Source organism: Cavia porcellus, unplaced genomic scaffold, assembly GCF_034190915.1.
Source record: "Cavia porcellus strain 051 isolate PalLab524CR breed Dunkin Hartley unplaced genomic scaffold, mCavPor4.1 scaffold_3, whole genome shotgun sequence".
Classification (NCBI taxonomy): Eukaryota; Metazoa; Chordata; class Mammalia; order Rodentia; family Caviidae; genus Cavia; species Cavia porcellus.
In genome coordinates, this window is record NW_026947486.1 from 121,214,331 (window position 1) to 121,231,140 (window position 16,810).

At 36.5% G+C, this 16,810-nt stretch overlaps 1 protein-coding gene across 1 annotated transcript in view; it reads left to right on the forward strand.

The window, feature by feature from the left end:
- The window catches only part of Fundc2 (FUN14 domain containing 2), a 32,552-nt gene extending 16,118 nt beyond the window's left edge, over window positions 1-16,434 (forward strand). The window contains exons 3-5 of the mRNA XM_003462125.5: window positions 5,354-5,429; window positions 13,157-13,288; window positions 15,176-16,434. Of these exons, the coding sequence (XP_003462173.2) occupies window positions 5,354-5,429; window positions 13,157-13,288; window positions 15,176-15,253 (286 nt within the window). The 3' untranslated portion in view covers window positions 15,254-16,434. The remainder of the gene's footprint in view (window positions 1-5,353; window positions 5,430-13,156; window positions 13,289-15,175) is intronic.
- Window positions 16,435-16,810: the final 376 nt, after the last annotated feature.

Here is a 16,810-nt window from a genome sequence, read left to right on the forward strand (position 1 = left end):
TCAAAAGAAACAAAGTGGCAGAGTGGATCAAGAAACAAGATCCAACAATATGTTGTATACATGTTTAACTCAAAAAGAAATTCATAGACTGAAAATCAAATGATGAAAAACAATATTTCATGTGACAGGAACCTGAAGAAAAGCCAAGTAGCTATTCTATTTACAGACAAAGTGAAGTTCAAGCAAGGACTGATAAAAAGAGACAAAGACATTTACTACATACTTACCTGTCAAGGGAAAACTGAAAGAGAAAGAGATAACAACCATAAATATATATGCACCAAAATACGTGTGCACCAACCATATAAAACAAATATTAATGGACATGAAAAATCAAAGTAGCACTAACATACTTGTAATGGGAAACCTCAGTGCTCCATTGTCACTAGACAATCAACAAGAAATATCAGAACTGAACCAAAATTGAACAAATGGACTTAGTAGTTGTCTGCAGAGTGTTCTACCGTACAATGTGTATTCTCTCAGAATACACATTTTTCTGAGCTGTGCATGGGACATTCTCTAACATAGACCACATATTATCTCACAAAACATGTTTAAGTAAATTAAAAGGAATTGAAATTATGTCATGCATTTATCATACAGTTGTGCATTGAAAGTAGAAGTGAGTAACAAAATAACCCAACTTTAAAATCAGGAGCAAGACAAAGACATTCACTATCACCAGTACTATTCAGTGTACTTCTGGAAATATTATCCAGGTCAATTAAACAAGAGAAAGAAATAAAAGGAAAAGAGATAAGGATGAAGTTAAATTGTCGTTACTTTAGTATTACATGACATTGTACAAAGAAAATCCCAAAAACTCCACCAAAAGAATTCCAGACTTTAAAACCAAATTCAGTTGTGTAGCTGAATATGAAATCACCACTCAAAAGTGAATAACATTCCTGTGCACAAATAACAAACTCACTGAGAGAAATTACCATACCTTTCACAATAGTATTGAGAAAAATGAAATACATAGGAATCAATCTAGCAAAGGAAATGTAAGAGTTTAACATTGAAAACTGAATTTCTTTTAAAAAGGAGATCAAAGGAGATGAGAACATGGAAGGATATCCCTTGCTCTTGGATAGTAAGAACCAACATAGTGAAAATGGCCATAGTACCAAAATTGTTCCACAGATTTAATGCAGTCTCAATCAAAATACCAGTAGCATACCTCGCAGAATTAGAGAAAGCGATCTTACAATTTACTTGAAACTAGAAGGGACTAGAATAATAAAAACAACTTTAGGCAGTGAAGGCAAGGCAGGGAGCATTACAATCCTTGACTTGAAGATATACTACACTACAAAGCTACTGTGATAAAACCAACTTGTTACTGGCAAAAAGGAAAATAGACCTGAGGTTCAGTGGAACAGATTAGAACAGTCGGAAACAACTCCAACCACACTCAACCACTTCATCTTTGACAAAGTGGCCAAACATATTCACTGAAAGAAAGATGGCCTCTTTAATAAGTGGCCTCTGTCAAAACTGGCTTTCTACATGCCCAAGACAGAAACTAGGCCCATGTGTCTCATCTTGCACTAAACTAAAATCAAAATGGATCATAAATCTAAATATTGTAGCAGAAACACTAAATGTACTGGAAGAGAGATTACATAAAATTCTTAAAGACATAGGTATAGGAAAAGACTTTATGAACAAAAGCCTGATTTCATAGAACATGTTAACAATTAACAAGTGGGATCTCAACTAATTTTAAGCTTTTGCATACAGCAAAGGAAATCAGCAGAGTAAAAAAAACATTCTACAGAATAAAAAAAAGTTTTGGTAGCTGTTCCTCAGACAAAGGACTAGTATATAGAACATACAAAGAACTCAAAAAAAGTCATACCCCCTGAATTTAAAGAGTCAAGCCAAAAATGGGCATCTGACAGGAATAGATACATCTCAGATGAAGAAGTAGAAATGGCAAAGAAATACCTGAAAAAGTGTTCAATATCACCAGTCATTCGAGAGATGCAGAATAATGCTGAAATTCCATCTTATTCCAGAAACAATAGCTATTATCAAAAAAATCAATAACAAATGTTAATGGGACGGTGAGGGAAAAGGAACACTTCTTCACAGTTGGTAGGAGCATAGAATGGTGCAACCACTGTGGAAATCAGTAGCTTTCTCAAGAAACTAAAGCTGGAAGTTCTCTTTGACCCAGCTATTCCCCTTCTTGGCATGTTCCAGAAAAAATTAAAAAGATTGTAACAGTGATGTATACACACGCATTTTTTTTTTTGGTACTGGGGATTGAATACACAGCCATGTTTACAATAGCACAGTTCATGATGGCTGGATCTTGTGAATAACCCAAATTTCTATTAACCAGTGAATGGATAAAGAAGATGTGTTTTTTTTTTAATACAGTGGTATACCACTCAGCCACGAAGAAGGATAAACTGGAGACATTGCTAGATAAGTAGATGGACCTTGAGACCATACTCTTTAAATAAAACAAATTGGACACATGCTTGTAAATACCACATTCTCTAGTGTGTGAAACTGAAAATGGAAGTAAGGACCAAAATATATAATAGATGCTATGAAATAGGAAGAAAATGTTCAAATGGGAAGGGGAACTAAGGTGGGAGAATTAGGAAAAGAAGGAGGGCAAAGGAAAGAAAAGAGAAAACAAGAGAACAAATGGAAACAAAGCTTTTGTAAATAAGGTGGGGAAGACGAGTTGAAGGGAGATTTGGGGAATGGGAAAAAAAAAAGAATCAAGGTGTGTCATGTACAGGTACAAATTCCCAATGATGAATATGGTCATTGTGTAAATCTAAAATGTACCAATAAACCTAACTAATTAAAAACACAAGCCCACCCCTTTATTCCTGATTTCACCAAGCTGCAGCCTGTATCACAGCGAGAGGTAAGGTGAGAATGAATTGTCTGCTTGGGCTGTGCAGGTTCCTCAAGGACAGAGAGGTGGTGGCTGGTCAGGAGAAATACTAGAAAGCTTTTTGAAGATGGAGGATGTCTCAGCCACTCACGGCCTAATGAAGCCTGACTAGACTAAAACAACTGTGGACACTTGGCTGAGGGCCCTTAGGGGAACACCAGGTAGCAAGATATCCCACCTGTGTGGAAGTGGCAGCATTCATCCTGAAATGTTATGTTTTAAGCAACATCTACCTGAGCCTCCCATCCCTCAGCCTCTGATAAAAGCATTTTATTATTTCTATCAACTCACCTTTTTACGTTGTACATGTTATTGAAGTCATGTAGTATTTCAGTTAACACAGTGCCCACCAACTTCTTCCATAGTGTTGCAAATGAACAGTGTTCCCTTTTAATGACAGAATAGTGCTCCATTCTGTGTGCCTCGTTTTCTTTATCCATTTATTCACTGATGAGCAGTTATTTTGATTTCATATCTTAGCTATCTGAATAGTTGCTTTGTGTATGAGAGTGCAGGTGTCTCTACAACACACTGATTTCATTTCCTTCTATTTTGTGACTTAGCAAATGGTCTGGATCTGACTCTCATGTCATGATTTGTTTACTCTTATTTTAGAAAAAACTGGATGGGCTGCTGGGTTGAGAGTACATTTTAGGGGTCAAAAGTGGGCATAAGGAGACCAGGCGAAAAGTTGTAACAATAATCTATCTACATTGGAAATCCTGTTCAAGACCAGAGCAGATACCATTTAAAGTCATGGAATTAGATGAGAGCATCTAGAAATTGAGCACACAGAGAAATGATCCTCATCATTAGTCACGGGATTGCAAATCAAAATCACAGTGAGATATTACTTCACAACTGTTAGGATAGCTGTTTCCCAAAAGACAAAAGATCCTTAGAGCTGGTCAGGTTGTAGAGAAAGCGGACCCTTGAGCACTGTTGGTGGGAGTATAAATTTGTGCTCCCACTATGGAGTACAGTATAGAGGCAGCATGTATATAACTGAAGATCAGTATGTTAATTAAGCCAGGCATAGAAAGATAAGCGCTGCATGACCTTGCTGTGAAATCTTATTTTAAAATGTCAAATACTGTATACAGAGATCATAAAGCAAACAGTGGGTACTAGGGTCGGCAGAGGGGAGGAAATGGAGAGATGTAGGTCAGAGATACAAAGTGGCAGATATGGAGGGTAAACAGGTCTAAAGACCTAGTATACAATGAGGATTATAGGTACCTATAAAATTGTATGGTACTCAGGTATTTGTTAAATAAATAGATTTTAGCTGCTCTTGTAACTAAAAAGTAAATTTGTGAGATGATGGATTAATTTCACTGCAGTAGCCATTTGACTGTGTATCCTATAACATCATGTTGTAAACTTGATTGCTTTTTAAAAAAGAAAATAATCAACTCTCCTAAGCTCCCTGAGGTCCAATGAAATGAAAGATTAAAAGTTAACACTAGCATTAGGTGTCATCATGATAAACATGGTTTTATTGAAGACATAGTAGAAAAGTCTGCATGGAGTGGATTTGAGAGAATGAGTGCAAAAGACCATGGTGACAGCAATTATAGGCAACTCTGAATTTGTTTTGCTATAAAGTGGACCAAAGAAAAGGAGAGGTGGGTGGCTGGAGAAGAACTACAGTCTAGGGACCCCCCACTTGGTACCGGGGATAGAATTCATGACCTCGAGCTTGCCAAGTAGGCGTGTGCCACTGAGCTATATCTCTAGCCCCAGGAAAACTTTTCAGCAGTGGTTAATAATTATAGTATGTTTGTGTACAGTGCTGAAAAAAATGGAATCTCTCTGCTCATCGAGCTTATGGTTTGTTTAGTGCAAGGTAGAGGCAGAAGAGAGACAATAATAAATCAAATTATGATACTAACTTGGTCATTAGATGTAGCCACTCAGATATTATATAGGCTCGTGATGGTGAACCTATGGCATACGTGTCATGACAGGCTGTTAGCATTAAAAGCTCTAAAAGATTTGCCATCACTAACACAGACATTTCACATTCAACTAAGTGGCATTATACTTCTCACCACCTTTTTCTCTGTTTCCTTTTCTTGTTTTTGTGTTATTAAAAATGCCAATGACTGTCTACCTAGGTCATTCAGGACAGAGTCCTACCCTTATCCCCTGCAACCACTGTGTCTTCTAACTCAGTCCACTACCACAGTCATCTTTAAAAATTCTCCCAGAGAGTTTAAAGTTCTTCCTAAAACCACAGACTTAGTAAGAGGTGGAGCCAAGATTTGCTTATGTCATGCTCCATTTGGGGTTGGCTTTCTGTAGGGTATAGGAAGGAGCTGGGTCATTTCAAGGTAAGGAGGATCTGAATATCACCAGAAATGCATGTGGTGTGCCTCTGACAGCCTGTCAGCTTATCTCATGTTGGTTTGATTTTTGTAGGTGTACTGGTTTCATATTCCAGAAGGTTGGAAAGTTGGCTGCAACAGCTGTTGGAGGTGGATTTTTTCTCCTTCAGGTCTGTATGTGAAGTGTTCTTAGCTGTTTGAAAATTCTACTTCTCCATTAGGGACCATTGAGGTTTGAGGAGTTATAGCATAGTTCTGTACATATTACACTATATGTACTATTTTAGATGCTAGTAACTATTTCACTCAAGTTTTATAAATTACTCGTCAAATTTTATTCCTTATGTATAACATGAGGATAGGAGTATGTATTCCTTCCTCTCTCAATCCTAGGAACTGGGTGGCTGGAAGTCTTGGGCCTGCCTACGCCAACTTCCCAGCTTCCTGCCGCACGTGGCCGGCTCCAGGGGTCCTGGGCCTACCTATGCCCTAAATTCTGGAAACTGAGTAGCTGGAAGTGAGTGTTCTCACACCATTCCGAGCCCCGGGAGTTTAAGATCATCACTCCCACCGGCCAAGGAACTTCCTACCTTCTTGACACACTCCACTGGCTCCTAAGTCTTAGGCCTGCCCGCCCCACCCCCAATGACCCTCTCTCAGTCTGGGGAATGGGCAGTCGGAGTCCCAGGAGCTGAGAGCAAAGAAGATGATTTTCCAACAGGCCTAGGGGAAACCTTGGAACAAAACTTGAAACACAGAAATACAGGAAAATGACAAAATGAAAGACCAAAAATATAATCTCAAACTTCAAGCCCAACCCAAGAAACCTTAAGAGCTATGTACATAGAAGAAAATATAAGTCATACACCTGAAATACCTGAAATAATAGCAATTGAAATAAAGAAGCAACTCTGGGAACCTTTAAAGGAATTCAGACTACAAATAATCTCCCATGTAAAAGAAATGATAAAAGAAATGAAAGAGATGCTGAACACATCTAAAGAAGACACAGTTAAAAAACTAGAGGAGCAAAACAAAAAGATAAAATCCCTGGATGAACAGTATGAAAAACAAACAGAATACATGAAGTAGATTCCAAGAGATATACAGGAAATCAAAAATTCCATTGAAAGTTGTCAAAACTGCCTGAACAAAAGTGAAGATAGAATTTCAGACCTCGAAGACAAAATTGCAGCTAGTGAACAGGAAAGGAAAAATCTTTTGAAAATTACAAGGAATCAGGAAATAACAATTCAACAGCTGCAAGATGATGCTAAGAAAAACAACATAAGATTGATAGATATAAATGAAAAAAAAGGGACAACACAAAGGATAAAAAGAGGATATTTAGAGAAGTAATAGCTGAATATTTACCAAACATGAGAATGGAAACTTGCATCAGGATCAGTAAAGGATTTAGAACTCCAGGTAGCCATAACCAAACTAAAACCACGCAGCTATAGAATAATCACCATCTCAGAAACCACCATAAGAATAGAATATTAAAAGCTATCAGAGGGAAAAGACAGATCACCTATAAAGGAAAACCAATCATAATCACAGTAGACTTCTCAGCACAAGCAATAAAATCAAAGAGCAGGGAGTGAAGTATTTCAGATCCTAAAGGAAAATGATTTCCAAGACAGACTGATATACCCTGCAAAACTGTCCTTCAAAATTGATGGAGAAATAAGATACTTCATGACAAAGAAGAGCTGAAGAACTTCATGATCACCAAGCCAACCCTGCAAAGAGTACTGGAAGACAGTTTAGATACACTTAGGAAAAACCCTTTAAGCCAAGCAGACAATTAAACACAATGGAAAGATAAGATGCAACAGCAGAAAGATAACATGCCAGCAATAAACCAATATATGACAGTTATAACCATTAATGTAAATGGTCTCAATTCCTCAACTACAAGAAACAAACTGGCAGAATGGATGAAGAAACAACACCCAACCATATGCTATCTACAAGAAACCCATCTAACACAAAAGGACACTCAAAGACTGAAAATCAAAGGATGGAAAACAATACTTCATGCAACAGGAAGCAAAAAAAAAAAAAGCAGGGATAGCTATTCTGTTTGCAGACAATGTGAAATTCAAACCAAGGATGATCAGAAGAGATGAAGAAGGTCGTTACAATCTGGTTAGGGGAAAACTTCAAGAGGAAGAGATAACAGTCTTAAATATATATGCACCAAATTCCAGAGCACCCGGTTATACAAAGCAAGTATTAATAGAAATGAAAATCAAATTAGCAATAACATACAGGAAACCTTGACACACCATTGACACCAAGGGACAGATCAACCAGACAGAAAATCAGCAAAGAAATAACAGAACTGAATCACACCTATGAACAAATGGACCTGACAGATGTATACAGAGTGTTCCATCCAACATCAGAATACACATTCTTCTCAGCAGTACATGGGACATTCTCTAAAATAGACGATATACTAGCCCACAGAACATATTTAAATGAATGCAAAAGAATTGAAGTTGTCCCATGCATGTTATTGGATCATAGCACCATGAAACTAGAAATTAATGATAAAAGAAACTGAGAAAATCCCACAAACATATGGAAATTGAATAACATACTCTTGAGCAATCAGGGGGTCATGGGAAATTAAATAAGAAATTAAACAATACCTACAAGCAAACGAAAATACAAGTACAACTTACTGGAATCTGTGGGGTGCAATGAAAGCCGTCCTCAGAGGAAAATTTATTGCACTGAGTTCCCACATCAGGAAAACAGAACAAATACAAATAAACAACCTGTTTCTACACCTCAAACATCTAGAAAAAGAAGAGCACAACAAGCCCAAAGCCAACAAAGGGAGGAAATTATAAAAATCAGAGCAGAAATTAATGCAATAAAGACTAAGAAAACAATCCAAAGAATCAATGAATCAAAGAGTTGTTTCTTTGAAAGAATAAATAAAATTGATAAACCTATAGCCAACGTTATATTAAAAAGGGAATAAAAGCTCAAATTCATGCAATAAGGAAAGAAAAAGGCAAAATCACTACAGACTCTGTAGAAATACAGAAGATCATCTACACCTACTTCAAAAACCTCTACTCTCATAGGTTCAATAACACAGAAGAAATGGACCAATTCATGGAAACATGAAGTACCAAAGCTAGGTCAGGAAGATGTAAAACTGCTGAATAACCCAAATTCTATTAATGAAACTGAAAATGTAATTAAGTCCTTACCTACAAAGAAGAGCCCAGGCCCCGACGGATTACTGTGGAATTCTACAAGAAATACAAAAAGACTTAATGCTGACACTCCTCAAGCTCTTCAATGAAATCAAAAGCGAAGCAATCCTTCCTAAGTCATTCCTGGAAGCAAGTATTACTCTAGTACCAAAACTTGAGAAAGACCCAACTAAAAAAGAGAACTACAGAACAATCTCCCTAATGAACACAGATGCAGAAATAATAAATATTGACAAAAAGGATGCAGCAATCATCAAGAAGATTATACACCATGACCAAATGGGATTCATCCCAGGCATGCAGGGATGGTTCAACATATGTAAATCGGTAAATGTAATCCACCATATCAATAAAGCCAAAAATGTGAATCACGTGGTCATTTCTATAGCTGAAGAAAAAGCTTTTGATAAGTTCCAACATTCATTCATGATAAGAACCTTATAGAAAATTGGAATAGATGGTCTTGGCCTCAATATGATAAAGGCCATCTATGACAAACCAACAGCCAGCATCATTAAATGGCCAAACACTGACAGCCTTTACCTTAAAATCAATAAGACAAGTATGTCCCTTTTTACCACAGCTATTTAATATAGTACTGGAAATACTAGCCACAGTAGTTGGACAAGAGAGAAATAAAAGGGGTAAAGATAAGAAAAGAGGAAGTTAAATTATCAGTATTTTCAGATGACATGGTACTCTACGTAGAAGACCCCAAAAACTCCATTAAAAGACTCCTAGATATAGTAAATAAATTCAGCAATGTAGCTGGATACAAAATCAGTACTCAAAAATCAATAGCATTCCTATATACTAACAACAAAATCATTGAGAGAGAAATAAGAGAAGCCACACCCTTCACACTAGCATCCAAAAAAAAAAAAAATGAAATACTTAGGAATTAATCTCATGGAAGAAGTAAAAGATGTATACAGGAAAAATTATAATACCCTGAAAAAGAAATCAAAGAGCAGCTCAGAAAGTGGAAAGACATCCCTTGCTCATGGATAGGAAGAATAAGTTTTGTAAAAATGGCCATTCTCCCAAAACTGTTATACAGATTGAATGCAATCCCAATAAAAATGCCATCAACATACCTCATAGATCTAGAGAAATCACTCCTAAAATTCATCTGGAAACAGAAGAGACGTAGAATATCAAAGACAGTTCTAAGCTGCAGAGGCAAGGCAGGAGGCATCACAATCCCTGACTTGAAGTTATACTACAAAGCAACTGTAGTAAAATCAACATGGTACTGGAATCAAAACAGACCCAAAATCAATGTAATAGATTAGAAGATACAACCACAACTACCAACACATTCAATCACCTTATCTTTGATAAAAGGGGCCAAACATCTTCACTGGAACAGAGACAGTCTCTTTAATAAATAGTGTTGGAAAAAATGGCTCACCATATGCTGAAAACTAAAGCTAGATCCATGCCTATCACCGTGTACTAAATTAAAATCTAAATGGATCAAAGATCTGAATGTTAAAACAGAAACACTAAATCTATTGGAAGACAAATTGGGTCAAAACCTTGAAGTCATAGGGGTAGGTAGAGAATTTATGAACAGGAATCAAACCACATGGGAAGTACTTCCCAGAATCAATAACTGAGATGAAGTCTCTTTAAAAAGTTTCTGCATGTCAAAAGAAATCTCCAGCATAGTCAAAAGAAAACCCACAAACTGGGAAAAAAATCTTAGCATACTGTTCTTCAGACAAAGGACTTCTGTCTGAAACATATAAAGAATTGAAAAAAATCTAACCCCCAAAATTCAAAGATCCAATCCAAAAATGGGCATCTGAGATGAATATACAGTTCTCAGATGAAATACAAATGGCAAATAAATACATGAAAAAATGTTCATCATCATTAGTAATTTGAGAAATGCAAATTAACCACACTGACATTCCATCTCACTCCTGAAAGAATGGCCAGGACCAAGAAAACTACCAGTAACAAATGCTGGAGAGGCTGTGGGGAAAAAGGAACTCTCCTGCATTGTTTGGTGGGAGTGTAGACTGGTGCAACCATTGTGGAGGTCAGTCTGGAGATTTCCCAAAAAGCTGGGGTTGGAAGTCCCATTTGTTCCAGCTATTCCACTTCTAGGCGTATTCCCAGAAGAACTGAAAACATCATACCACAGTGATATATGTGCACCACTGTTTATAGTAGCACAATTTGTAATAGCCAGATCCTGGAGACAACCTAAGTGTCCATCAACTGAGGAATGAATAAAAAGGTTGTGGTATTTTTATATAATGGAGTACTACTCAGCTATAAAGAATGATCACATTGAGATATTTATAAATAAATGGATGCAGCTTGAGACTATACTTATAAGCAAAATAAACTCACATGTATAAATACCATATAGTCTCCCTAGTGTTAGAAATGGTAAGAATACATAAAAGTATGTGCTAATCATGATTCCCCATTATATAGCTTTGAAGCCTTATAATGTTTTCATTCATTAGTTGGAATGGTTTAATTCCAGGTTGTTTGATTTTATCATCTGTGAGGGTATGAACAGCTATTTTGAAGAAAACAAGACATTATAATAGCTAGTGCTGATTTAATGTCATCTTGTTTTGAAGTCCTACCAAGCTTTTGTTCTTCTGTCTCCATCGGTTTCATCATGTTGTGTCTTATTGGCTTTTATTATATGTGATAGTTTTTTATGGACAAGGAGATACTATAGTAACCATTGTTCCTTTTCTGTTAGTTGGTTCTGAATACCCTGTAATACTTTCATTCTCTTGAATGGTTTTTTACTGTCTTTTTATGTTTGATACTATAGTGTATGAAGGCATACCTAAATATTTCAAGGAAAGAGACACTGGTAGCTACTGTGATGTTGGGTTGTCTTGTGGGGAAACACCATGTTGCTTGAATTTTTCTGTTCTGATGTTTTGTTATGTCCTCTTCTATTTTTAAAATAAAAAAGTATGTATTCCTTGATATAACTCCCTGAAAAACTACTGAAATACTAAGCAAATGTTATTTTAAAACTATGAAGTGTGACCCTGGTGCCCTGCTATACAATTTATTTTCATGAGTTAATACATTCCCACTTGTTTAAACTGCTGGTGATACATGTATTACTTTCCCATTGGAAAGCATGTACCATTGACTGTACACATTATTTAAATTTATTTATTAATAAAGATAATAAAAAAGGTCTATAAATGGACCAAATTTAGTTAGTTGGTTGAATTTGAGTAATAATACTATTCATGCCAAATAAAATTATTCTAATAACACAATTATTTCATTAAACTAGAAGAAGTTTGTTTATTTGTGAATTTTTAAACATTTTCTGTAGAACAACGACTGATTTGTGCAGAGTGTGTTAAATGTCGCAACTTGGGATGAACCCTGCCTTGTACATGACAGGCAAATGCTACACCATTGATTCATACCCCCAGCCCCAGATCTGATCTTTTCACAATTATTTGGGCAAATTCTTGGTTCATTTACCATTCTATATAAGTTTTAAAACTTGTTTTTTAAATATCTATAAAAGAGGATGCTGGTCTTGCATTTTGCACATCATTTCTATATCAAGTCTTCCATGTACCCAGTGTGTACATGCATAAGAACACATGTAGTTTCAGTGTTGGAAGAGAATGTCAAATTGTTCTCATACAAGGCTCCAGGTAATGCTCTCAATAAGAATCACTGAAAAGTGTTTCCCCATATTTTCACCAATGTAGGATATTCTTACTTTCTCCAATCTGGTAAAAAAAACAACTGTATACTGGCTCATTGTTTTAATTTATACATTCTGAAGGTAATTTGTGAATTTGAACTTTTTCTTGGTCTATTTATTATGTGAATTGCCTTTGCTCATGTTGCAAGTGCTACATCCTGACTGATCTATATAAGAACTTCACTTTTTATGAGTATTAATGTTTTGTTCATGATACAAATATTTTTTCCAGCCTGTCCTGTGTAAGTAATTGGTTGGTGATGTCATTAAATAAAATAAGGACTTAGCTGGGGCATAGCTCAGCAGCACAAATGCCTGTCTGGCAAGTGCAAGGTTCTGAGTTCAATTTCTCGTGCAAAAAGAAAGTAGGGTCTATAGAAAGAACAACTGTAGGAGACCCTAGAAGGGTAAAAATTTTCTTTTGGATATGACAACCAAAAATTGGGCAGAGAAAAAAGTGATACTAGTGGGGATTGAGTAATGGGCTACTTTCATTCTCTTTGCTCCTTGGATAACACTAACCTATCATAAATCTGTGCACTTGAATCAATCTTATCATATTCAAAATTCCTTAATAAAATTATTTTCAATAACCTCCCTATTTTGATTTTAATTTTCCATCTTATTGTTTAAGCTAACATAAAACTCTGAAGAAAAAAACCTCTGTAAAGAAGGGAGAAGACCATGAATAAATTGAGAGAATTGTCAGCAGTTATGAGGGCCATTTCTTTATTTCCAGTGCCTAGGTTGCATAGGGTAGGTGCTGAGTAGATGTCTAACGAATGCCATCGTCTACAAACAACCAGAGAGCAATTCTTTTCCAAAAATTGAAAGTCAGAGAGTTTCGACTGTCTATTCATAGATTTATTCTGACGACAAGAAATAACAAGTCTCTGTTTCTCATTTCTTTTTATCATTTGTCTTGAAACTGTAGCTTGCAAACCACACTGGATACATTAAAGTCGACTGGCAGCGAGTAGAGACAGACATGAAAAAAGCCAAAGAGCAGCTGAAGATACGTAAGAGCAACCAGATAACAACTGAGGTCAAGAGCAAAGCTGAGGAGGTGAGGCTTATTTCATTTGCATGCAATGTGTGAAGGATACAATCTGAAGTGAAGTAGACACACCACTATCTCAAACAGTGGACCAAGGTTAAAGATTACAAAGGACTTGCAATAATAAGACAAAAGCTATATTGTACAGGACAGCCTTGGTTAAAGCATCTAATTCAAAGGCATTTTTTGAAGCTGCGTAAATGAAACATTCAGTGGCCTTTGTCAGTGAGTACACAAAGTGATAAAGATAGTACCTGTAGTTAAGTAGTTCTTGTAGGGTTGGGAGTACCACCATGGGTGGGAAGTGAGTCCTACTGCCGTATGATCTTTTTTTTTTTTTTTTTTGGTCTCTAAGCCCACTTCTCTCTGAAACATCCACAGTCTGTTTTTCTGCACATTACTAGTAGGACTGTCTAGCTCAGGGATTGGCAGACTTCTGTAAAGGGCCACATTATAAATATTTTCAGCTTTGTGGGCCATACGATCTCTGTCATAACCCCTCAACTCTATCATGTAAAATGAAAATAGCCATAGATGATATATATAAATAAGTGGGTGTGGCTATGTTGCTATAAAACTTTATTTTAAAGCAGATAGCAGGAGCATAAAGTCAGGTTAGGTTATATTGGCTAGCATCAAAGAGACAGAAAACCTCTGTATCTTGCTACTTCATTACCTTTGGAAATGTGTTAAATATCCCAAAGAAATAAGTACATTGAACCAGGGAAAAATAAACTGAGATTGGGATGTCAAGAAGGTGACTATTCCCTTGTATAGCCTCAATGGTGACATTCTGCCATTAGCTCCTTCATAAGGAAAAGGAACAGATTTAATGAAGAGGAAAAAATACCCTGTATCTACCTCAGGGTTATCATGTACTGAGTGGCTTTTTATGCTAGGCACTGGGGACTTAAAGGCAAATCGGAATACTCTTTGTCCTCAAGGCAGTCACACTCTAGTAGCAGTGACAGGAAACTGTTACATAATCAAGTAAATAGTAGAAGATGAAGTACTTAGGTTAAACATGGCAGACAAACACATATGTCTTTCTCTACTTGTGAAGTATTTCTGATAGATGGTAACAGAGTAAACAAAAGGAAAGTTCTAACTCACAAGACAACAGGAAATGAACAGTAGTGACAAGAGATGTTAGCAACTTCTGGAAGTTGCAAAACAAGTAGTGGAATGGTAAACTACTTAACAAAATAGAAAAAATACTGAGCAGAAACCTCAGCATGCCAGGTATATGATGACAATCTCTGTATGGTGGGAAGCTATTTGTCAGCCTAGTGCTGTTATCCAGTGTGGAAAATCATAGAAGCTGTTTTCTGACTTGGAAAACGGAGTAAAGACCTTCAGTTCAATATTCAGCAACAAGTTAACTTCACTGGGAACAGTTTTAGTGGTGGAGTTGAATTACAAAGTAGCAAATTGAAGAGTAAATAGTAAGAAAAAATAATGAATACAGTTATTTCAAGGAAGGTGGACCCTTTTTTGTTTCCCTCTGATGGTAGATTTCCCCATTTATTTAGGGAAATGTGGAAGACCAGAGGAGTTGGGGCAGGTGTGGGAGTGAGGTTTGAAGACTGATTCAAGGAGATAGGGGTAGCAAAATGATGGGGAATTTGTAGCTTACATGGGTAGGAGATGGAATCACTGTACTGAGTTCAAGGAATAATAAGGCCAGGATACTCTCATTCAGGAGCCATGAAGGGTGCCTGAGTGTATCCTCTGAGCCTCAGATGAACAGGAGCATTTCAGGAGGATAGAAGGGAGATGGTAAAATTTGTAGTTTAAGGAGACCAGGATGTTGCCTATTAATCATTGGTAATAGAGATGAATCCTGATATTAACATCCTTTGTAAAATAATCCATTTCTAAATCTTCTCTTTCCAGGTTGTGTCATTTGTGAAGAAGAATGTTATAGTGACTGGAGGATTTTTTGGAGGCTTTCTGCTCGGCATGGCATCCTAAGAAGGACAATTATACTTCCATTTTCTGTTTTTTTCCAGCCAACAGCCAGCCTCTACAGTTCATCATAGAGCATCAAGTATCTCTCTTCTCTTCTCCTGTGCCTTCCTCCCTGTTGTGACAGATCTGAATGGCTTCTCTAGGCGTTTGTTGGTACAAGTTAATACCAGTCCTATTATCAGCTCAAAAGTGACAGAAGAGACAGTAGACATTAGTTCTCCTCCTGGTACACACTCTGCTTGGCCAACTCTAGGTCAGCAAGAATGTTCCTTTTCCCTCTATATAACATACTTGCCAGAACACATTGCAAGATCGTTCACTAAGGAGGGTGTTAGGGTCCTCAAAGAAGCACATAGTTACCTTATTATGTGCTACATGGAAAGGAACTGAATACATTTGCCTTTAAGCATGAACAATTTTGATATCTTAGTCTTGGTGTGTACTTTCTTTTTAAGTTAGTTTTAGATTACAGGAAGAGTGCTATTTATACCAGCTATAATTATCCTGACAAAAATGGCAGCCTAAGAACTATAACTGATAAAATCTGAATGTGAGATGAACTTAGGCTAAAGGTATATGCTGTGTTGAAGATACTGTATTTGATGACAAAATCTAGGGAAACCAACTAGAAATCCATTTTCAGATGATTAGATGACTTGTTCAGGAATGTTTCCTGTCATACTGGATAATACATGTCATCGCTGTTTCTAAAGGCTTTATTTATATATTAAGACAAGTATTTTAGTGGGAGAAGAAAGAAGCTCTTAGATTATTTCTTAGAAAAGATTTTATGTGGCTGGGTGTAGTGACACATGCCTGTAATCCCAGCTACCTGGGAGGCTGATTTAGGAGGAGAGCTTGGAAAAGGGCTAGGTAGAACACTTGGCTGGGGATTTGTTAGGCCCTGGGTTCAGTCCCCAGCACTAAAAGAAAAAAAAGATTTGAAATGTAAAATATTCTTCACATCTCTCAATACATTAGGGGCAGCGATAGTTCTGTGTTCCTAGATACATCATTTAAACCAGAATTTGAAGGAGGTAGCATTCCAGGCATTTAGAATGAGAAATAATGATGGTGCAATATATGTTGAATAAATTTCCATCATCAAGTGCAATCTGCTGTCTCATGATGATCTCTTAACTCTCAGAATTATTCTTTTAAATAAAAATTGATATACACACACATTTAGAGTCTTAACACATTTACTGTAACTCCAGCTAGAGTATCACTTTCCAGAGGGCAAGGCTTCTGTTGTCTTTATTGTACTCACAGGGTCTGCACTTTAATGGGATTCTGAGTATTTGTTGAATATGGATAATAACCTCATGAACTTACCTTAGTAAAGGTTAATTTTGCTCAGAGTTCTTAAACCTGCAGGTGGTTTCATGCAAAATATTCGTTTTGATCTTGTAATTTAAAATGTTTGTCTTTTAAACCATCTGGAGAATGATGTATTGAAATTAAAAATGGAAACAAGCAGTACATAGAACTTTATAGAATTCACCTATTTGAATTTTCCTCATTACATTCAAATAACATTTAAGGCAACATAACCTATTT